Below are 24,489 nucleotides of genomic sequence, written 5' to 3'. Positions count from 1 at the left end.
ATTTCCCCAAGGGGCGGTGGCCTCCTGTAAAAGGGGTTCCCCTTTCCCGGGTTCTGCGGTTGCGAATCGCGTGCGAATGATTTGGCAGAATTAACTCCCCAACACCGGGTTGCAAACAAATTCGCTGCCGAAGGCGTCGAGCCCCCAGGACACGTCCCCGAAAAGCAGCAGAATGCGGATCGTGATGCGGCAATCGCAGGACTCCGGAGGAGCAACATGTGGAGAGGGAGGGATTAGGAGCCAGAGAAAAGCCTCATTTGAATGCCAAGCGAAACGTTTTTTTTTTTTTTTTTTGTTGGTTTCATCCATTGCGTGCGGGAAAGAACCCTTTTTTGTTTGTGATCCTTTCAACGGCACCGAGTCCTTGCCCCAAGGCGTTAGATATAAGTTGGTGGAGCCTGCTTAGGCTACCTCAACAAATCCTCCGAAAACTCATTTCGTGTTGCCGGCACCAAATTGATTTCATTGCCTGTTTGTGCTTTGTTTCCCCAGCTAAATGCCTACCCCACTCAATCCTTTTAGATCCCGGCACTCAGATGGAAAATATCCTTGCTGCGGCTGTGCCTTTGACTTTAACAAAACATATTTATGGAAATTCCGGCGGCCAATTTGTTAGCATTTTGATTGGAATTCATAGTTGGTAATCTAAAAAATGAGGCTAGTAAATCTTTAAATAAACTATAGCTTTAACCGAAACAAAATTAAAATAGGAAAAATTTAGAAAAACGAGAAGCCGTATTCATTAAAAATACAAATTTAAAATACTCATAGCTATGTCATATTTCCACTATACATGGCTAGATCGATTCAGCTGTTCATTCTGATCAAGATTGATCAATGATTCTTTCATTGTGTTATAAGCTTCTGACTAAAATTAGAATACCCTTCGGGGGGCTTACAAATAAAGAGATAAGTATCCAATATTTTGTAAAGGAAAGGATAGGAAAGGTAATAATAGGCTCTGTGATGCTGCTCTATTTTGACTAAACGAAATAATATTTAAATCAAAGATAGGGATGCCATGAGTTAAGTGTATTTATACACTACAGTACACAGGGTATCCCAGATGGCGGGCCGACAGCTAGGCAAGAGGCTGATACAGTTCCTGGACCGTTTCCACCAGGCGGCCTTCAGCCCAAAGTACTTGTTCTACACCAACATTGGCATCTCGGTGGGCCTGAGCATGGTGGGCGATGCCATGGAGCAGACCTACGAAAGGATGATCGGCGAGATACCCGAATGGAACCGTGTCCGAACCGTGCGGATGGGAATCTCTGGGTTAACGGTGGGCGTGGTGTGCCACTATTGGTACCACTACCTGGACTTTTATTTCCCGCAACGTACCCTAAAGACGGTTATAATCAAGATCCTGCTAGATCAGTTCATCTGCTCACCATTCTACATGGCTGTCTTTTTCCTAACCATGGCCTTGCTGGAGGACACGACTTGGGAAGAGCTGAAGCAGGAGATCCGGGACAAGGCCCCCATCCTCTATGCCGCCGAGTGGACAGTGTGGCCTGTGGCTCAGTTAATCAACTTCTGGCTGCTCAAGCCCCAGTATCGAGTCTTGTATGATAACACCATAAGCCTGGGCTATGACATCTTTACCTCACAGATCAAGTATCGCAAGAAACCCACCGACGAGGTCGAGCCTAAAAAGGGAAAATAACCCTACCCTAGAATATTTGTGAAAACTTTCAATAGTCAAATTACTAAACAATGTGTTGTATAGAAAGTAGATAAGATAAGCACATTTAGGATCTGCTTATTCGACAATGTAGACTGCCGCTAAAAAGATTGTTAAATTCCTCGTCTCTGTAATAAATCATTCCCAATGCCCGAACATGCTTAAAGAGACACGTGCTTTTATTGGGTGTCGACGCTAGCTCAACCTGACACCATGTCCCCGGCTGTCAGGTTGGCATTGCTCCCTCGTTCCGCAGATGGACGATGATGGAAGGTGACCCCAACCGTGGTAGCCATCCCGACTCGAGGGATACAAGGGAGCCCCCGGTGGATGGGTAGGCGGGTGACTTGTCAGTTCCAGGACCTTTGTCGAGGGCTGCGAAAGAGCAGATACTCAGCGGAATGGTGAATGGCATCGAGGACCGAAAAGACAGACACTCGAGCCGTGAGCCCTCGACGAGGAATTGTGTCAAGCATACAAAATAAATAAAGGCACAGGGCTTGGGATAAAAAAAAAATGCTAAGAGAAAGGGAAATCAAGTGACAAAATTGATGTCAAGATGAGCGAGTGGCGGCCCTGCCAGGACATTCACAGCCATATCCAGATGCACAGGCAGATGGCGACCTGGCTTCACGGCCAGTGCCAGTTGATGCCACGGAAGAGGATGTGCACACCCACTCACACACACACACACACACACACACACACATGCAAACTAATCCAATTTAAATCTCTTAACATGATTTGCCGCTTTCTTTTCATTTTGTTGGATTTTATGCCATTATCCCTTTTGGTCTCCGTGTGTCCTTTCGGCGACCAAACTGCCTGGCACGACAAGAAGCCAGATCCTTCCCACAGTGGGTGAAGTTATGATTATTATTATACTTTCAACGTGTTTAAATATATAGTTTGAGGTCTACAGAATAATAAGTTATAAATAATGCTTAAGAGTAGGACAAACTTTTTAAGTATGGAAAAGAAAATGTGTTTCGAATTCAAGGACTTGACCCTTACAAATATTTGACATTTAACCACTGTACATTCCTGCCACTGGCAAGTTGACTTCCTGTCTTTGCTGTTATCTCTACCAAGAAGGACGCGCCTGCTAAGACCAAGGACACCAAGGACTGCGGCCAAAGGGTTTATTTATTTGGTTTAGCGGCTGCCTCGGTAGCTTTAGTCGCTCTATCCTCATTTTGTGATTTAATTTAAAAGCTCAGTCACCGGAGTCCTTTTTCCGGAGGAGCTGTGAATGAAACTGGGGGTAGGGCGCTTTTCGGCACGTGGCCAGCCGCCTCAACTGGGGGAGGTCCTTGATGAGTTGTGTGTGTGTGTGTGTGTGTGTGGTTAAAGTATCCCAAATGAGACTACGTGTTGATGACCAAGTTTGCCAAGTCACCGCCGGCGGCTAACCTAAGTCGGACCAAGAATAACTGGAATGTAGAATAAAGTTATCTGCCAATAGAAGTGCCCATAGCTTGGCACAAACACTTTAGCACTTTGGCATTAATTAATTAAGAGATAAGTGTGGATATACAATGATTTCGGTATAACGAAATTAACACAATGAAGGCAATTATTCCATTATTAGATACCCTTTAAAGTTAAAGGTAATCTTTACAAATTTCTGATAATCGAATGTAACATTAGGTAAACTTATCATTTATGAAAGGCTTACTGTCTCAACATTTACCGCACAACAATTAGATTCACACCCATCGGCAGTATGTATTACGATCGATATTTGATGCTGCTGGGTCCGGGTACCCAAGGGGGTACTCTCATCTGGCCCCGGACTTCCATCCATCCATCCGTCCGGTTCAGGTAGGGCCAACCACGTTCAGTTAATTGGCACTCAGAGCCTTCAAACAGAAATGCCAATGATGTTTGTCTACGAAATTACCCCGGCGAGAGGGAGCAGTCCCTACGAGCCCAGCCTGTCATGTGTGTGGGTGCGTAGGACGGAGTGCTAACGCCAAACTCCGGACTCAGGGAGTCTGTCTAGGGGTTCCGACCATAACCTATGCCCTCATAATGGCATTGTGTGCGAATGCAGAGAGCGGAAAAATGTGATTTAGCGAGAGATTATAAGCCTAAAACTATCATTTCCAGCAAGTTAAAGTTGTATTTAAACATTTTATTGGTTTATTTCGATTTTAATTTCTTTAATTTTATAGAATATACCTCTATATATATCTCAGCTATCATTTGTTTCCTCTCAGTGTATCTCTTTAGCTTGAAATGTACGAAATGGGTACAAGGATGAAAATGAAAAAGGAAGCTCGCTGGCGGCGCATTGTGCAGCCACATGCCCAGCAGTTATAATTCCATTTGCGATCATAAAAATGTATTACGAGGGTAAGCTGCTCATAACAGGCTACTTAATTAACGAGGTATTCATGGTTGGTCCCACATTGTTTCGCTAAGTGTACGAGGAGTGTACACGGGTGCATACAAGGCCCCCCCGTGACCGCTTTTCGTACCGAAAGGACATAACTGCTTGCCTTTCAAGCACGTGGCATATGTTGTTGCTGCCAGCAAGGAGGGGGATTCCCACTCATCATCTCCAGCATAAAAGTTGCGTCAACTTAATTAGCCATAAATTAGCCTGGATTCACGCGTTTTTAACGACTTGTTTTGGTTCGACCAAGGGGGGGAATGATGGCCCTGTCCTCATCACGATGCCACTAAGTCCATCTGTCAGCCAACTTGAACGAGTTAATTTATTTATCTTGCCGCAGCAGCATTGCCCCGTGCCTTGGTCCTAATGCCATTTGATTTATCTAGGAGAGAGAGTGGTTCAAACTTTTGGAGATGCCAGCGTTTCCTTGGCTGTGTCGAAGTCTTATTGCGGACAGAATTGATAAATACGGGTGTAAACAAGATGCTGCTGCTGCTGTTGCTGCTTCTGTTGCTGCTTTCTTCAAGCCCAGATAAGCTGGGGCTTAGAGCATTAACTTGGCTTGGTAAATGGAGAAGAAATGCAGTCATTACTGGGATATACTACGAGAATATTTTAGCCCTTTTAAAATTGATTGAGTTCTTGGGATATCTGAACCTATTGAACCTATATCCCTATATTTTTTATATCAATATGTGCCAGCGTATTCCTATTTTATAACACATAAATAAAGCTAACAGTATTCAAACTTAAGCTAACAAATTAATATTACAAGAATAACAAAGGAACAAAATGCATAATGCATTCTTTATTCACTCTCTCGAGTGTATAGTGTTGTGACCCCAGCAAAGTACCTAATTAATATTACAACATCATAAGCATTCCTTTGTAGTAGTCGTCCTCGACGAATATTGATTTTCATTTATAATCCCAACACACATTGGTTAAGCCCCGCTTGTGCAAAACTTCTGACAACTATAAAGGGATCTACGGAACATATGTGTGTGCAAATCCCCCCGTTTTGGCATCGGTCGAGGGGCTTTCTGGAGGGCCATGATACACATTTCACAGCTGTTTGGGTAGTAAATCAACCGCATAATGGAGCCATACAAAGGCCATCCGTCGTCCAGCATCCAACATCCAGCTGCGTACTTTTGGGCCTCCGTTTGTGGCTCAACGCTAGCCGATGATTAAAAACTCTTAATTGTCGGAATCTGGGATCTGGAAAATTGAATGAACATTAAAGTGCCCATCCAGCCTGGCAGGGATCATGAATCATGGTCGGGGCAACTTCATGCGAACGCTTTTCAATCTGGTTCCGCATATTTAAGCTTAATGCCTTCAATCCGAGCCCAACTTTTATGCCTGTCGGGGCCAGGAATCGCACTAAAATTGGTAACAACAGCGGCGCCAACAGCAATCCCAGAAACAACAGGGCAGAGCCAACAATAAGAGCAAGGCATCAACATCAACAAACTCGGCAGCAGCAACAGCAGCAACATCAGCAGCAGCAACATCAGTAGCAGCAGCAGCAGCAACAGCAGCAGCAGAACCACAGCAACAATCGAAATGAGAGCAGCAAATTTTAACGAGCGCCGCAAAACCCACAGCGCTCTGCTTTTTTAAGCCGCTTTCATTTACTCGGCCCAAACGCTGGGAGGTGGAGAAGGATACAGGGGGGTACTGGTACACACCCCCCGCCCCCTCTCTGGTTGTGTAATTACAAAAAAGCCGCGGGCTAAAGTTGGGAGCAAAACTTGACAAATGGCAACGGTGGGAACTGTGGAGTGGCGCTGGGAGCGGGCCGGTTAACCAGGATAATAGGATGAAACAAATGTAAATGAGGCTGGGAGGAAGAACGTTTGCAATGTGCTCTCGACAAAAATAAAGCCATACAAGACAAAAGCATAGCATAGTGTCTCGACAGTGGCATATCGGTTCCGTATATATTATAACTTGTTTAAAGGCATTTAAAAATAGTATCAAATAAAAAATTAAAGCCAAAAATAAAGCACTTTTAATCTTACGTATAAAGATTCCTTTACAGAAGTTGTAGAGTCAGATTTCACTTTAAAAATATAAAAAAAAACTAAAGAAATGATGCCACAACAGGATATCAATTTTGTATTAAGTAATCTTAATCCTTTCCTCAACCTCTATAAGAACTAAATCTAAATGGGATACACCCCCAATCTCTACAATCACTGGATATTAAAATAATAAAAGAAAAGAACACAGGACACGAGCACAACAAATCGGGACACAGAAACGTTGACTCAAAAATCTGTTAAAGACATCTCCAACTGTGTGTTGCTTTTTTTGGTGTCTTCCTGCCAGTTTCTGTGTCCCAAATGGAACATCGCCGCAGGTGTCGTGTCCGTGGATAACTATAACACAAAAAAAATAATAATAAAGCAGAAATCGCGATGCGTGGCTCTGGGATTTATGAACCTGATATGGTAACTACCAAACATAGTGAAAAGTTGGTCCTGTCTAGATTTCCATGTGCGATTCGAAAGACTACGACAAATAATTTAAGCTCTATCTTGATGCTGTCTGAATTCACTTATTGGATTACAAATTTACAAATGTTTTTATTTCCATTTATTGTCCGGCAGCAGACACAAAGCTCTGTTATCAAACGAATGCATACATTCTTTTTTTAGGGATTTTCATGGAAATGGTGTGACAATATATTCCAAAGCAAGAATATATATTTTTTGTTACTATAAAAACCATAAAAAAAAACTGTTAACATGACATTTAATATCTCTAAATGAAAACAATTATGGATTATATTTTCCATAAATTACTTGTAAAGAAATATAGATAATATATTTTTGGCATAAAATTTAATCATTAAATGCTCTCTTAAAGGGAATTCTTAATTATTTGCAATTCTGAATTATACCAGAATTTATAAATTACATTCTTATTCCAAGTGCCTGTTACGGACCTCAGTGCGTATGAGTAATATTTGTTAGTTTTTTTCCACAAAATCACTCATACGCAATGGGGTCCCGAGCCTTGTTTACATACAATCGAAATAACTAGATATGGAATACGAAAAAGAATATAATATTTAAATTGTTGTATAAATCAGAAGTACAACAAATTAAGAAATTTATTTAAGAGTGCATTTTATGATTAAATTTAGTGCCCAACAAGTTTTCCTAAAAATTAATATCAATAAAGCTGTCTAATATTAAACTTATTTTAATTTAAAAACAAGATTAACGATTACAAAATATAATGATTCTATCGGGACCCCATTGCGGATGAGTGATTTTGTGAGAAAAACTATCAAATATTACTCATACGCACTGAGGCCCATAACAGGCACTTAGGATCTTTTTGCAGTTCAGTGATTTTTTCAAATGTTATTCCTTTTTTTTGTAATCAATTTCGCTCTGTGCGAAAACATAAAGTAATATCAGGATTCCCTCGTGGATTTTATGTACTTACAGTCAATATTTTACTGGCCGTATCAGAAAATCATTTGCAGGCTACCACCGGCATTGCCGCCATGCAATCAGCGGCCATTCAGCCAGGTCATTCCCATTGGAGCCGGGTGATGGTGGCAACTCCTCATCATCATCCGCATAGCATGTAGGAGTAGTAGTTGGGGGCTGCAGGACACTCTCAGGCCCAACAGTTGGTTGCACATCTGCGCATTGCAGCAGTACAACACAGCACGAGATGGGATGCACTGCACCGCCCCATTCTGCTGGGAATTCCTTACATCCCGTCGAGCGGCAATTAAAATCTCGTATTCGAATTCTGCGGGAGCAGCTGGGAAGCACTTTAATTTCCCACGACGTAGGAGAATCAACATGGCTTCAAACCAGACGAGGGGAGCAATCAACTCCACACAAAACCCTTTTTGACTAAGCCGACACTTGGGAAAATTAAAGAGCGTATTTAAGGTTCATTTTGCATATAAATTACTTGTGGGATTGTTAGTCAGTAGAGGAATTTGCATTAAATTTATTTACACTTTATTTCATATTAACATATGAGGTAAATATTCTAAGGCAATGTTTGTTTTTCATAGGGAAGTTATATCCTTGAACTTGTATTTTTTTGATATTTGTATTTTAAATACAGACCGGTTTTTGTATCATTAGAACTAATTTATGTTCTAATCAATTTTGAAGCTTAACTTAGAAAGCCTTTTTTGGCAAGAGTTTTAGACCACTTTTACTTATCTTAGATTTTGAATAAAAATATATACCAGAAAGCTCTAAATATTTTGAGTGATTTTTGAAACCCTTCAAAGTTTTCTAGACCAAAAACTTCAGGATAAACTTGAGGCTTATGTATAAAATATTTTACAAATGGTTTTAACCATATATGTTTTGAAATCTTTACAAATTTTTCCTGTGCACGAAACGGAATCAAAACAAAACCCGTCAAGTGGGGGCTACTTGGGGGAAGCGTCTGCGGCGAAGAGCCGAAGAGCCTGGCCCGAGGAGGACCCAACCGGCGCATGCTCCGCATCTGCACAGACTCCGGCGAATTGGTAACGCAAAAATCTCCAGAGATGGCCAGACGGGCTCAGTTGCTGCAGGACTGTCGCGGAATACAGATTGCCGGAAGGACAAAAGGCGCACTAAAGTTTTCCGGGCGCGATGTGAGCAAAGCCAGAGGGAACGCGCGCGAAAACTTCCCACCCACTCCGCCACCCTCGGATAGCAAGTGTATTGGTGTGTCTCTGTACAGGTGGAAAACACAAACACACACACAGAGAGGAGAGTGGTTTTCCCTACTAGAATTCAAAGAATTGTAATTGTAATTGTTAAAGAAGTAAAGTGTGGGCATAAATAGTGAGATAACCACGCCCTGAAAATAAAAACAAACGCAAAACCATGGAGCACCTACGTCCCATGAGCTACGAGGAGATGTGCCAAATGGAGATGCTTCAGTCTGCCGGTGGATCTTCCGTATCATCGGGACCCCCACCAGGCGCCGCCATGATGCCCATCATGGTGATACCCACAGCTCTACTGCCGGCTCCAGCCGAGGGGGCGGTGGGTGGTGTGCCTGGTGGAATCCCTGGCGGTGGGCTGGTGGAGCACTACTATCAGCTGCAGCCCACGCACCACCTACTGCCAGCCGAGGTGGCAGCCAACACCACCACCACCAACACACCGAGTCCCGGCGAATTGGCTCTCCTGCAAGGCGTCGAACAGATTCCACACACAATCCAGCATCCACAGCAGATGAATATCCTGTGCACAGGAACGCTGGGACGCCCACGAATGCCGGCATCGGTTGCCGGGCATAATCCAAATCTTAATCCCAATTCTGCCAATCCCAATCCCACGGTGGCGGCCACCTTGCCGCGCGGCTTCCAGCCGGCTGCCTTTGTTGCGGAAGTGGAGTCGGATTTCGAGGGCAGCGAGTGCGGTGCCAGCGGGATGACCACCACCTGCATGCCGCACTTCCGCTTCGGCGGCTGCGGCCTTCAGTCCCTGCAACACCATCCCCACCAGCAACAGGATGCAGTGGTGGGCTGCGGTTCGCTGGCCTACATGATGGGTTCCGGCACATTGGGCCGTGGCAGGCGGTTGGCCGGTGGATTGACCGGTGGCAAACCGAAGCGGGTGTCCTTCAAGGGCGACAATTTGCCGCCGCCATCGCCACCGCCACCACCAGCCGTGGAATTGGACGAGAATGGATTGCCAATTCCAGGGCCAGGCGATGCCGGCGGCTGCTCTTACATGCATTTTGATAACTACATGGACTACCAGGTGGGTTACCCACTCTAGGAAAGTGGAAATATAAACTATTTGAACTATGAAATCCTACTAACCCAGACAGGCAACAAATTGAGCTACTTGAAGAAAATGTTGGGTGGTAATAAATACCTTTCTTTAGCTACTTAATTGAGTATTTTTCCAGAGATTAAACTAAATATTCGAAAAGATCTTAGTTTTAGAATTCAAGAGTTATATAAATACAAAAGTTCCAGCTTTTGTCTTTAAAGAAAAATATATTAAATTTGAGCTTTCAGATTGTTAAATTATATGGTTGGCTTGGCCATTAGAACCAACTAAAGAATTGGTCTATCTTCATTCGAAGGTGAAGCTCTGATAAGAATAGGAACGCTCCTGCTATACTCTAATTGGCATTCATGGCCTTCGTCCCACAGAAATTGGATATGGAGATGGGGGAAGCATTTACGATTATTGCCGGGTCTTTGTGTTCGTGCCGCGATTTCACTGACGACAAAGCCTGTCACAATGGAGACACTAAGAGAAATGCCACTTAAATTAAGGATAAGAACAAAATTCAAGTTATTTTTAACTAAGAATTTGATTAGCTTTGATCCAGGAATCAGTTTGAAGTGCAAACTTCACTTGATTACATTATTAAGTATAAGAAATATGATTTGATATCAATATTTTCCCTCTGTGTGGAGTACGTCCTAACAGAATCAAACGACCTGGCCTTGAATGGAAGATGCTCCGCTTTTATTTCAACCAGATAGGGATCCGTTATGCAGATTCGTCCATAAAGAAGCTCGTATACTTTTATGCCCCACATATCCGCCATATCCGCTATATCCGCATCCCTTCGTTAAACGGTATTCCCCGTAGTTGACTTTATGTCCTGACTGGCGACTGCTGACGACATAAGGAGCTCACAGAGGGGTCAAATCAAAGCTAAATCAGAAATAAAATAATAGGCAGGAGTGTCTGGTAACTATGTTATAATTTCATCTATGAAATTTAACCTTTAATTTTCTATTTAACCGTTCTATTTAATGTTCAAAATTGTATGTAAATATATTCAACATTTATCATACATTGAGAAGAGTGCACTTGCATTGGTTTATTTAGACAGATGAGCATTCACATGCTGAAATATGCAAATTCGCTCTGTCAGATGTTGCATTTGAATTTCGAGGTGTGGAGTCAAAAAATTGTGTAAACTGAAGTGAATATAACGCACCCGAATCGGATGAATGTTTAATTATTTGCGGTTACATTGATTTGAATGACAAAAAAAAGATCAATCTATTCAGACCTCGACAAGTGGCAAAAAAAAGTATATCTGTATATCTGCGGTTAGTCATGCCGTGGAAAAAAAAATGAATGAAATCTATTAAAAAGCACTTAAACTCTGTGGAATTAGTTGTACTTTAATCCCTGTAATCTTTTTTACTACTTAAAGTTACCAATTTTCAAACCTGAGAGTTCCTATACAAATATCTCTTTAAACCCCAAATGTCCTTTTGTGAAATTTCAAATCTCAATAGTTTTTATTTGCTGTCGGCATTCGACAGAAAAGTTAAAAGGGGAGCGGGTCTTTGAAAAATACCAGTGATTTTATTTACATTTGCTAAGGACACACACACACACATCCTGTGACCAAATCGGGCAAACGATTATTTGCATGTAACTCAATTTGCAAGGACTTGGCTGCGGGCTGGGGTGAATCAAATCCAGGACATGATTCCTATCCAAAGCCACCAACAATGAACTGGCAAACTCAAGCTCAAGCTCAGGAACCGAAAAGAAAAAAGGGGGGAAAACGGGGCAAAAGTCCTGGGGGCCGGGGCAATTGTCCTCCGGTGCCATTACTCACCGGGAACGCCTGTCATCTTTGGTCGCCGGCGCCATTTGTTCACATTTGAATAATAAATTAAATGTTGCAAATGTCGTGCCGTTGCTGTTGCAGTTGCAGATTCAGTTTTCAGTTTCAGTTGCCTTTCAGCAGCCCGGGACCAGGACCTACTGCTCCTGTTTCTGTTCGTGCTTCTGCTCCTGCTTCTCGGTGCTTGGGTTTTTTATGCGTTCCGCCAAAGCCATAAAAATCGCCATTATTTTCCAGATCCCCCACAAGCCTCAGTCCTCCCGTCTTCATTTCGCGCTTTGTTGCTTTGTCCACTGTCAGGACTTACTAGAACACGGAGAAAAATATGGATTAATGGATCATTTAGGGAAACATAAAGCCTAGAATATCAAAAGAAATCGAGAATATATAAAAATAGCTAATAGATACTTTAATTTAATTTGAAAATCAGCTATTCTGTGATATTTCTGTTAAACTTTAGCTGCAATTTCTTTCACTGTCTTGCCTTATCCATGTCGATGGCTTCGCTCCGATGCTCCTCTTCATTGAGTTTGCCAATAGTAGTTGGCCCTGACACTCCCGCCCCTTTTCCATTGAGACACGGTTCTGGCCAAAAGCGTTGAGTCCGCACTTTTGGCTGTTCTAGTCAAACTTTTCACCCACCCAAAAATTTCCTGTGTTTCTCGTTTGCCAATAGTTTCTGCTGCTCCTGCTGGAGCCATTCATTCAAGGAGTTCTTCCTTTCTGGCAACTGTTCCACCGCAGCTCCAAGTGAGTTTTGATTGATGGATGTATGTTGGTGGCGTTGGCGTGTCAAGTTCGGCAAAACCAGACACTCCAAAATCCATTGTCCTGTGCTCCGGTTTTTCGATTGCTGTTCACGGGTGTTGAGGGCTGTCCAGGATCCAGGAATTCAACGTGATGAAGCGCTTCGGCATGAGCCTGCACGTGACTCCAGAGAATCACACATCCATCCCAAATTTAGTATTTATACAGAGGAAAAAAATATATAGAAAATATAATTATAAATAAATTCAATTTATACAACAATTTATATGGTAGAAAATGTATACATAATGAAGCAGAAATTGTGGTTACTTTTTTGTTTATATTTCCAACTAAAGATCTCTCTTTTTTCCGCCTTGTAGCTTGTACTTTCTTGTTCTAAGCAACACAACTTTTCTTTGCTTTCCCTTTGAAAAAAGAGGAACATTTCTTCATCGAAAGTGGCATGCTCTTCGGGGGATAGAGCACACCCATCAATCTGGTCAGGATAATGCATTAATTTGGCCACAAGGCATTACAATTAGGAAAGCGCTCGTCCGCTTAACTCAATCGAAGGACAAATTACATTTGAGGGTAAATCCATGGAGACACAGCAGCATACCAACATATGTATTAACTCCTGTGTACATTCATTCATTCCTATGTCCCTTGGCAGGGCCAATCAACTTTAAATTGTTTAATGAACACTTGAAACATTTTCGATTCCGTTGGCAAAAGCAAACACAAGGCGGAGGTGGGTGCAAAGTGGGCGGAAAGTGGGTGAAAAGTGGGCGGAAAGTGGCTGTAAAAAGGTCGGGGAGTGCGGACAGACGCCGGTCATCGCCCACATAAGTCGCAATGGGACGGCAGAGTAAACAAACAAAATGCGAAACACTAACACAGCCATTGTGGCCAACGCCGATGGCCAACAGTCTGCTGTCCCCCAGACCCATTCCCTGACCCATCCTCAGACCCTGTCCTTGCACAGTAAGAAATCCTCATCAATTATGAAAGTATTTATAAAAATATAAGATGTTAAAAAAGAAAAGAAACGATTAATTTAGCTAGCTTTGCAAGAAGTATAGGTTGCAGTTTTATAAACCCTTTAATAACCCATCAAAGCATAAAGTGCAAATATCCAACTGTCGGGAAAACATTATTTTTCCTGTGCACTTTTGGATTGGATTCGGATCCTTCCACCATTGCAGTATTTGAATGTTGGCTGTTGTCGGAGCAGCCTCCGTGCGGAAGGCAGAAATTACGTAGCAGCCACAAGGCAATTTGTGGGCTGGCAGGATGACGAGGACGACCAAGGAGAGTGGAAGAGAGAAAGGTGCTGGCAGGACGAGAAAGAAACTGATGTCCATCAGCGTGAAATGGCCAAATGACATTTGAAAAACTAAAAACAGCAGCAGGAGCAGAAAACATCAGCAGCTGGCAACGACCGCACTCGACAACTCCGGTCTGTCCTGCTGCGCACACTCTCCGGGGGTATATCCTGGTATATCCTGTGCTCCGTACAATGGGGGCGAATTGATAAAGTTGACCGCAAATTCTTTGTACATTAGTTTCCCTTCATGGCCAAAATCAATCATAATCAACACCCAGCGAGAGAGAGAGAGCCACTCGATAAATTGATATGGTGAAGTTTATTGCATTGTCTGCGAAAGTTATTATAGGGAAAGTTGTAAGGTTCAAGTTTTGTAAGCTGCCGGAAGTCGCATAACAACTTAACTTGACAGAAACAAGGAACAAAGAGCCATTAATATAAATTAAGCTTTTATTTTTCCATATAAGTACTGCATCATAAAAGGAACTTAGGTGTACAAGTTAAAAACCAACTTTAAATTTAACTAATTGCTTTAGAATTTTCGAATGTCCTTTGTATCATGATAAGCCCAATAGTAAATCAAAAGATTTCCCTGGAAACAAACAAGCCGAGGGTAAGAGATTACCTGCTTTTTTTTTCTAGCATTCTTTGGAAGTGGAATCATTTTGGCACTCGCACCTAGCTGGAAGCTCCTCCAGTTTGCTCCCCAAATCCTCCACGGGGATGCTGGGGAATATTTATGGAATGGATTTGCTTTGTTTCCCCTGAGTGCCGCGCGTATAACATGATATATGTATGCATGTGGCGGGTATGAGATATGGCATGACAAATACTTTTCAGCATACAGCAAAGAGCGCTTCCTGTCCACAGCCCACGGACTTGCAGCTGCCTCCCCTTCTTTTCTTTTTTTGGCTGTTGCACATGCGGCACAGATTTTAGTTGTTTTTAGTCTCGCACTAAATTCTCGCTGGCGGGCCAGAGTGTTTCTATGAAAACAAAAACAAAAAAACACCATCTAGAAATGAAGAAAAAATACAGAGGTTCTACTAAAAACTGCAGCTGCAAAAGGGAAAATAATGGCGGAAACTATAAAGCATTCCGTAACAGTTTTTTCTTGCTCGTGCTCCCGTTTTCTATTTTTTGCCGTTGCCATTTTCATTGTTATTGTCCTTGTTGACGTTGGTCCTGTTGCCGCCTGCCTTTCGCCTTTTGTGTGAACTGAATGACTCTGATGTTGCTGCCGCTGACATGCTGCAGGTTGCTGCTGATGTTGCTGCTGCTGCTGCAGCTAGTGCCAGGAGTAGTTACCATTCTTCTGCTCATTTTTATTTAAAACTCAATTGGACGAATATCTGCCCCCGGGTCGGGGAGATCAGGCAACAGGCAACAACAATGGAGCCAATTTGTGAGCCGTCCGCCAGACGCACAAACGCCGTCATCATCCATTTCTATTGCACTCACTTTAAACTTTATGCTAGTGTAAATGCTAAGCTATCTTTACTATATCTTATCTTACAGGTTTGGTTGTATTCATAGACGAATATATATCAAGCTGGCTCACTATTTCCTTGCAGAACCTTTGTTAAACATTCTAGCAACCTTGGTAGCTTAACCTTCCCACTTTAGAGCTTATTTAGTACCAAGTCCCCTTTCATGTCTCAACTAACAATTTCCCCTCGAGTGCTAGTTTTATTTTTGTTACCCGGTAACGTGTCAATGGAGGGCATCACCCGGACTAAACTAATTATAAAGTTGGCACAACTAAGGCAAACCTGTGGGGCGGCAGGCGGCCGTGGTCATGCATTTTTTGGGCCCGCAATGTCGCCTGCCAAAATGCGAGCAAAGTCTGTGGGAAATGTGGCCAAATCTGTTGGCCGGATTACAGCTTTTGAGCTCCCACAACGTCATGGCAATGACGACCTCCGTTGCTGCTGCTGCTGCTGCTGGCAAACAAACTTTTCGCGTCACAGGCAGCAAGCTGTCCTGCGCCCGGAAAAGCCAGCCAGCGTCCTTGCGCCCAGCGGAAAAGTGCAGTGCACTGTACAATGAAGCGCCTTTTAAGCAGCAGCCCACGGTGGCTCCGAAACTTTCTCTCTCTCATTTTTTTGTTAGCAGGAAATCTAGGGAAAAAATTATGCACTGCACTGCGATGCAAGGGTGCCGGCGATAGCGGAAGCACGTAAAATATTTGCATTTTTATTAAAAATTGAATAAATTGAGATGAATATTTCTTGGCGCTGCCAAAAAGTTCTCCCCTCAGTCATCTTGTTATCGTTTTATTACTTTGGCCGAAGCCAGACGAAAGTTTGCAGCTTTTATGAAAGTTAATTTCGCTGCTTCCCGATGCCTGGTGTTTGAAATTCATAATTAAAAAATAGTTGAAAATGTAGCGAGCGGTCAATGTCCACATCGTCGTCCCCTTTGTGGCTCTGCATTTTTTAATATATATTTTTATTTAATTAATTCTGTGGCCAGAGCAGCGCTTTTCATCACGCTCATACGCCGTGTGGCGCTGATTTTCCAGCTAATTAGCCATGGCCCGGAAGCGCCAAGCAGAGCATCGTGAAAACTCTGCGAAGGGCTTGTCTTTTACAAAAATTCACAACTAAAAATCATACTTATTTGGCAAGAAAATGAATATAATTAGCATTGTATGAATATAATTAAAAACCTTTCATGTAGAAATAGAAACATTTCAGCAAAACGCAATGAAGGTGAAAAAGAAACTAATAAAATAAATGTAACTATTTGCTTTTTAAGCGACCTTTATTGTTGGACATTAATTATTTCAATTACAAAATACCCCAGTGTAAATACGTTTTTTATTCTGTCAATGCCCTGAATATATCATTTGTTGATTTAAACTTAACATTATTAAACATATAACCTGTGTATCTAGGTAATTATTTTTAATAGCAAAAATTTATTTTATTTTGTACAAATTATATGAAGTAATATTTTTATGAATAGAGATTATTTTGAAATTAAAAATCACAAGTATTTGCGTTTTGAATTTGATGACATTTCAGAAAAACGAATACCATTTATAATGTAAAATTCTTTCTTTAATATAGTATAAATGAAATATTCATGTAAATGTAGCCAAGAGGCTACCCTTATATGTATATTCTGTATATTTAAGAACTCTTCAAAGAAAATAGTTATCTTTCTATCCAACAGGGCCACGTTTCAAGTTTGTTTTCAATTTAATTTTATGCTCGGAAATTCCCTCCGTCTTGTTACTACATATTCCCAGGCATGTGGAGGGCAATGTGCGCATTTAGATTTGATTTGTACTTTGCACAGTTTGCCATAATTCCTCTGGCAGTCGCAATATAAACAAATCATTGCCCTGCCCCAGGCAAAACTTTATGTCACAACTTTCACACGACAAAGTTTCATTCGCCTTTTGTATGCTGTACGGTCCCCTTTGGAACGAAGAAGTTGGTTGGCTTTTTTCGGACCCCTGGAACACATGTGGCCCCCAAAGTCCATGAATTATGACTAAGGCTTAATTATGTCAAGCCAAGATTAGCCCGGCGGCAGCCATGATTCCATCAACTCGCAATGGCAGGGGACAGGTAGAGGAGGCAATGGAATCAGGGGTTTGGGCCATTATATTGATTCTGATATGGTTATTCGGTTCATTAAAAAGTTTCCCCATGAGTCGTGTTGATGTTTCATGCAAGTTATGAATATAGCAGGGGGGCGCCCAAAGTTTGCGTCTTCTGCTGCAGTTTTAATTAGGGCACAAAATCAACGAAGAAACTTTGACGCACTTTTAATGAAGCAACTTTTCGACGCACAACTGCCATCCCTTCGAAGTTAAACCTTGTTTCGAACCCATTCAAGCCGCCCACATCCAAATATATATACATATGTACATATGTATATTTTGGAGCAAATATACTAATATCTATACGAAATTCCTTCTCCCATTGCAGACCACTGGCTTTGGTGGATTGCCCGACGTCACCGAACACTCCAACATCCGCCGCACACTGTCCCGCCAGAACTCCATCTCGAACAGCGACTCTGGCGGCGAGATAGCCAGCATCCAAAAGTCCAAGGTCAACTTCGGCAATGCCATATCCGGCGGCGTGGTTGTGGGGGGCGACATTGTCGGCCTGGACGCCAAGTCGCCCACCTCGCTCAGCTCGGCGACGGGTGCCGGCGGTGCCTCCGGTAAGGTCAAGGGAAAGGCCACGAGGAAGGCGAACGACCGCACGGATGGTGGGCAGAAGGGCAGGCGCGGCTCTTGGCTGGTGGCCCTCACCCTGGTCAGTGCCATCTGCCTGCTGGCCATCGCTGCCACGCTGGCCTACCAGCACTTCCTCATGGCACCCAGCCGAAACTCCCACGCCCAAAGACTGAGAATCGTCCGACGGATCCTGCGCGAGGTGCCGCTGGTCGACGGGCATAACAACTATGCCTGGAATGTGCGCAAGTATGCCCACAGCAGCCTGGAGCTCCACCTTAGCCACGATCTTGATCACAAGTCGCTGTGGGCACGGCCGGCGTGGGCGCAGACCGACATGGAGAGGCTTAAGCAGGGACTGGTCAGCGTGCAAGTGTGGTGAGTGTTAATTCACATGAACAAATCATTAAGAAATAATTTTATAAACCCTGTAAATCAAAGTTCAAAGTTGTTCTATTCAATGATTCATTTCAAATTAATCTAGCTAATCCCAAAAATAAGATCTTTGTTAAGTGTTTGTAAAAAAGGCAAAATTACTTAAACTTTATTAAAATTTCATTAACAGAAAAAATATATTTTATTAATTATTAAATTTCGTTTGTTATCTTCAGACGTTTTATGTGTTTATTACGGTTTCTTATTCGTCCAGTACATTTTTCGGTTTTATCATCATTTGTGCAAAGGTAAGGGAGATCGTATAGTCGAAGTTATGCCAATGACCCCAAACAATTCCATTACTTTCTTCCGCTATTCCATCTTTATAATACTGTGCGTTAAGTGCACTGTAAATACAAATATTATTTTAAATTTTAGATAATTAAAATTTTTGAAAAAAGAATACCTGTATCCACAACTATCATCATTATACCACCAACCTCCAGCTCTTATACAATTTCCTGAATCCGTAGCAACATCAAAAGTAGAGAACTTCGATCCATTGTGATAACTGAGCGAATCTCCGGCTATACCATTATAATTCCCAATCGATTTTAAATAATAGGATTCCATCTCGCTACCAATTTCGATCAATGAGTTGCAGCTTTTCCAGGCCAATGAAGAACTCTCCTTGTATATCCCCAAATCCATTCCTGTAATCCTCCCAGGTCCGATTGAAGTCCACGTGTCCGTCAATCCGTTTTTGGATAATCATCCAACCATCTTTAGAGCAAGGCGCTTCAAAAGCATTCACTCCTCGAAGATACAATTTAAAAATGCCTTCTTCACTGGGACACCATTCTGATAGAAAATTCTCAAACAGCTTTTTCGCTGTATTTAATTTCTCGAAAATCGATTTAGTTTCATTCTTTATGGTATTTATTTCATTCTCATTGTTTTTTATTTGTTCACTTTGGACTTGGATCTGATTGTTTTTCATAATTATAAGTTCATTTTTGTCCTTGATTTGCTCATCCTTTTGGGTAATTAGATCAATTTTGTTCTTGATTTGACCTTCAGCAATTGCTAACTGAGTCTGCAAACTACTAATTAGTTTCACATTCTGTTCGTGCTTGGCATTAGAGTATTCTTTCTGTTCAACTAAAATTTCAAGAAGTGGTTTAAAAATGGAATAACAATATCCATTGCGTTGGTCCTTAAGTCCATCAGAGTTAGGCAATAAGACAATCTCGGAATCCGCAAACGCAATGTTTAGCGTTTTCCAAAGGAAAGCCAACAGAAATAACCGGAAGACACCCGTTTTCATAATGTAGTAACTGCAACACAGCGAAATGAGAACTGAATTTAAATTTACATTTTGCATACACTCCTTTCCTTAATCATTCTTAAAATATTCATTTGAGCGATAACAAAGGTCGACTTTCGGCTTCCCTACCGTACAGGGTTCCTATAGGCTATATGTTGTAAAAATTTTCTAGATTAGTAAAACCAAAATGTATTTTCCCATTTCACCATGAACTGATTACTAAACGCCTCTAAAACCTTTTTACATATTGTTTTTTTTTTTAATATACAATTATTTTCCTTTAACCCTTTAGCAAAAGAAAATTATTATGTACTATAACTATGAATAATTAGGGTTAATAAATAGTATAAAGTTAATTAAAGCTCATGGCGTTGATTATTTGTATTAAATGTCTTGAGATTAAGCAATATATCTCATAACTATATTTATTTATGTTATTAATTAATATAATTATAACTAAAATGACATCAATATATATTTATACTTGAAGTAGTGGGTTAAACTCTGTAAAGTTTTCTTATCAGACGGAAACACGTGAAAGGTCAAAGGTTCATGGCTAATAGCTTTCTAAAATGCAAATAAAAATCAATAAGTAAATACTTATTCTAAATCAATAGAAGTTTTCCAGCAACATATTTAATATATTTCTTATGAAGACTAAATATGTTTTATTTTTAGCAGTATATGATAAATCCAAGTTGAATTTTAAAGACAAAACATTCTAAAATAACGAAATATTTTTTAATTTATATAATGTATTAAATTTAACAGAAAATATATAATAAGGAATAATAATTAATTAACATTTAAATTACATAGATTTAATTACACTTGCTAAAACAAGACAAAATTTGATTGTCTTACTTTACATAGAAATATTTAAGTAAACCAAGTAAACTAAGTAAATAATCGTTTTGGCCGTTGGCCAAGATTTAAATCCAATTGAGCCTATATTGTTATACTAAACTGGAATTGCAACATTTACAAGCTATGAAAATTGAAAAGTCACATAAAACTGCAATCAGGGCGATGCGAAGGCGATCCGGTCAGAGATCTGACCCCATCTAAGAGTGCCATGCACTCGAGTTCTAGTCGAAAACATGGCAACATATAGTCAGCTGCCACGCCCTCCGGGGCCAACCGCCCACCTCTCGTGAACTTGCAAAATAAAAAGCTGGCAACAATTTGACTGCAAAATAAAATTTGGCAACCAACTGGAGGCCTCCAGGGCAAGCAGCCAACCTGTCTCTAGATACTCCCACCCAGTCCATCGCTGCGCTTTACAAACACTGAACAAAAATATTTCACATATTTGTAATAAAACAAAATGAAAAATGCAATAGTTTTATATTTGATTTCTTAAATATTATTATTGTATCCTTGTAGTGTAATCCTTTCACACTCACCTGACCCGTGTCTGTTTCCTTTTTTTTCGAGCCTGGTTCCGAAGCAGAATCTGACTGGCGGCAGACAGCTGCAGTTTTGGAGAAAAAACGCTGATGGGCAATCGACTTGACTTCATTTAAAGGGGAATCCCAAAAAATGCAGCTCCCACTGCCAGATGGCGCAAGCGTAACTTTTCGCCAATTTCGACATTCAATTCGACACTTGGCATCGTTGAACTTGCCCAGAAGTTTGACTGGGTTCTCTGCGCCCCCTCTAGCCCTCTTATGGCCATATCATTGCAATTGGCAACTAAAACCCAAAGTTCATCCTTGCTAACTAACCACTTTGGCACTTTCAATTTGCATTTCCCAATTAAACAGCACTCGTTGGTAATCAAGGCTTGCTCATTGGATATCTAAAAGTTTTTGGAACAGACAGGAGATGGATCAACCGTCCAGGAACAGCACAAGCTGCTTAAGAGTTCCCGCTTAGATTTATATTCAATTTAACATATACATATACTATGTTGTACCTACTCTCCGTATTGGTTCATTATTATATAGTTTGGTATATATACATAGTTATCGTGTTCGTTTTTAGCTCAACTTTTCTAACATTTTGCCCTTTATGGTCTTTTTTTTTGCAGGTCAGCATATGTGCCGTGTGAGGCTCAGGGCTTGGACGCGGTCCAGCTGGCGCTCGAGCAGATCGACATAGTGCGGCGACTGTCCGACATGTACGCCCGGGAGACGGTGCTGGCCACGTCGTCGCAGGACATTGTTGAGGCGCACCGCCGCGGGCTCCTGGCCTCGCTGATTGGCGTTGAGGGGGGCCATACCATTGGCTCCTCATTGGGGGTGCTGAGATCCTTTTACTCCCTGGGAGCACGATACCTCAGCCTCACCCATCGCTGCGACGTCTCGTGGGCGGGCTCGAGCGCCTCGACGGCGGAGCAGGGCCTCACGCCCTTCGGCAAGGCCATTGTCCGCGAGATGAACCGGCTGGGCATGATGATTGATCTGTCGCACAGCTCGGATGCCACTGCTCGGGATGTGCTGCAGGTGACACGGGCGCCGGTCATCTTTTCGCACTCTGCCGCCCGCCAGCTGTGCAACTCGACGCGGAATGTGCCGGACGACATACTCCGTTTGGTGGCCGAGAACGGTGGCCTGATCATGCTGAGCTTCGACTCCGAGGACGTGGCCTGCGGGCGGCAGGCGCGACTCCAGGATGTGATCGAGCACATCAAGTATGTGCGGGCCATTGCCGGCATCCAGCACATTGGCCTGGGAGCCGGCTACGATGGCATTGAGCTGCCGCCACTGGGCCTGGAGGATGTATCCAAATACCCGGAGCTGCTGGCCGCCCTTCTGGAGGATCACAACTGGAGCGAGGAGGATGTGGCCATGCTGGCGGGTCGCAACTTTCTGCGCATTATGGAAACAGTGGAGACGGTACGAGATTACTGGAAACGGGCGGCCATCCAGCCCATCGAGCAGACGGAGCCGCAGCCCAAGACGCAGTGCACCTACATGTCCTCGTGACCGCAGGCGCAGGCGGTGAGGCAGCGACGGGACGAACCCACGCCGACCACAGAGCGGGCAAATCGAACCACAGCCACGCTGGCTGGAATCCACTTCTGGCATCCCAATCGGGAGACGGAGGACCCCATCTCCAATCACACGGATACAGCGGTGATCGCGGCCACAGCAACCAGTTTTACGGTCAGCGAGCTGCTCCAGTAAAATCGTTTAAATTGTGAAATCAGAGTTAAGCCTTTTGGTTGGCGGTTCGGTTCGTAGGTCTTTTTTTTTTGGGAACATAGAAAATAATAAAAGAATGAGACTTTTCCAACTCTGATAAGTGGCAATAGTGAATTACGTTTTAATATTTTCATATATTTTTTAATTGAAACACATTTATGTGTTAGTTTTGTCCAATATTTGAAGGTGATAATGAAATTTATTTTGATTTACAGACCCCATTTGTGGAGTTTTTAAATTAAAGCTATAATTTGCATGTCAAAAACTTACACACAATGCAAGATTTTAATCTAATTTACCCAAACACTTTTAATTTATTTAAATTTATTATATACCAGTCATAACATAATATTGTTCCCCCCTTTTCTTGGGCTCTATAAACAACCATGTATATATAATAGAACTTCACCCAGGAGTGGCTTTCAGTTTGAAAAGTTTTCATTAAGAAAAAATAATAATAATAACAAACATTACAATTTACAGGCATTGCTCGTCCTTAATTCAACATTTAAGCAACTGTTGCGGCGACCCTCGTGAATAATTAGTGTGTACTCGTAATTTACTTCCGTAGGATGCATTGATAGGCGTATGAATAAATAATAATAATAAATATACTAGTATTTAGCCCATAATTGTTGTGCAGCTCCTCTTATTGGTGTTGTGGCTCTGCATAAATTATGCACAGTGCGCATACTTATTGCTGCTGCTGTGCCACGGGGCGTATACGCGACGCAGCTTTGCAGCGAACTCTGAACCGCAAACCAAAAATCTTTCTTGGCTTCTCTGTGACTGTATTATACATGTAGGGCACACACATCAATGATTCACGCAAATTATCGCAATTAAGCGCAACATATTTAATCACGAACATCACATCACCAATATAAATCATCAAAATGAATTAATTGCAACTGATTCCACACAGCTATGTAGGATCAAAAGTCAGCACAAATCAGTTAAAGGCACCAAGCCAATTTAAATTATCATTTTCCTCCGGGCTGCATATATGGATCGCACTTAATTTCTATATATTAAGTTAGTTAAGACCCAAGGAGAAACCAAGGAAAAATCAAAAAACCAAAAACGAAACCATATTCTCGTGAATGCATTGCTACATATGTATACTCCACACAAACACTCGAAGAAAAACTGAAATACAAGTAAAAAACAGCAGAAGCAATGAAAGCATAATCGAATAGAGGAATACGCATTTCCATAAAAATAAATCGAAACCTAAACAAAGTGTAATTGTATGTTGTTTTATATTACAACTGCGGTGCTTTTTGTTTTATCTTTAAATCCACCAAGAGATTGCTTGCCACCAGATTAAGCTGGTACATGACTCACTGTGCCATTCATGGAATTCTAAATAGGTTTATAATATAATTCGTACATTCTTTGAAGTAACTTGACCAGGTTTTAGTTATAAGCGAGATTAGAAAATATCCCAACCAACTTCTGTCACAGCTAAGTCGTATAGTTTTATGCCTAATCAATCAATAACAATGGATACTTTGGGCTCTTATTTATGGGTTTAGTGTATGGTAAGTAAGTGCCTCTGCAGAATGTCAGCTCTACTGGCTTTTTTAGATGAAATATCCGATGTATACACGCGAATGCTTATACAATCACCAAGTCTGGGAATCATAAAAAACGTTAAGTGGTCGTAAATCAAC

At 41.9% G+C, this 24,489-nt stretch overlaps 3 protein-coding genes across 3 annotated transcripts; 2 read left to right on the top strand and 1 right to left on the bottom strand.

Annotated features, from left to right (window-relative positions):
* The first annotated feature begins 284 nt into the window (after positions 1 to 284).
* LOC110179034 (mpv17-like protein 2) lies at positions 285 to 1,853 on the top strand. The gene has a single exon (XM_020946388.2). It carries the CDS (start codon positions 1,067 to 1,069, stop codon positions 1,667 to 1,669), a length of 603 nt encoding a protein of 200 aa, XP_020802047.2. The 5' UTR covers positions 285 to 1,066; the 3' UTR covers positions 1,670 to 1,853.
* A 4,457-nt stretch (positions 1,854 to 6,310) lies between these two features.
* LOC110179009 (uncharacterized) lies at positions 6,311 to 24,061 on the top strand. Its single transcript, XM_020946349.2, has 3 exons — positions 6,311 to 9,841; positions 17,709 to 18,340; positions 21,697 to 24,061. Exons 1-3 carry the CDS (start codon positions 8,957 to 8,959, stop codon positions 22,592 to 22,594), a joined length of 2,415 nt encoding a protein of 804 aa, XP_020802008.2. The 5' UTR covers positions 6,311 to 8,956; the 3' UTR covers positions 22,595 to 24,061.
* LOC110179023 (angiopoietin-related protein 2-like) lies at positions 18,500 to 19,694 on the bottom strand. Its single transcript, XM_020946368.2, is given in 3 exon segments — positions 18,500 to 18,744; positions 18,804 to 18,987; positions 18,989 to 19,694. Coding segments are annotated over 3 exon segments (678 nt in total). The 5' UTR covers positions 19,338 to 19,694; the 3' UTR covers positions 18,500 to 18,599.
* Positions 24,062 to 24,489: the final 428 nt, after the last annotated feature.

Source organism: Drosophila serrata, unplaced genomic scaffold, assembly GCF_035046125.1.
Source record: "Drosophila serrata isolate PLE 108 unplaced genomic scaffold, ASM3504612v1 contig_66, whole genome shotgun sequence".
NCBI classification, from domain to species: domain Eukaryota; kingdom Metazoa; phylum Arthropoda; class Insecta; order Diptera; family Drosophilidae; genus Drosophila; species Drosophila serrata.
This window is presented reverse-complemented; position numbering and strand designations above follow the sequence as displayed.

Excerpts from the sequence above, each read along its gene's own strand:
- LOC110179034 (XM_020946388.2), top strand. The coding sequence starts at position 1,067 with ATGGCGGGCCGACAGCTAGGCAAGAGGCTGATACAGTTCCTGGACCGT.
- LOC110179009 (XM_020946349.2), top strand. The coding sequence starts at position 8,957 with ATGGAGCACCTACGTCCCATGAGCTACGAGGAGATGTGCCAAATGGAG. Across the intron at positions 9,842-17,708 it reads ATAACTACATGGACTACCAG|ACCACTGGCTTTGGTGGATT; the intron begins GTGGGTTACCCA and ends CTCCCATTGCAG. Across the intron at positions 18,341-21,696 it reads CTGGTCAGCGTGCAAGTGTG|GTCAGCATATGTGCCGTGTG; the intron begins GTGAGTGTTAAT and ends TTTTTTTTGCAG.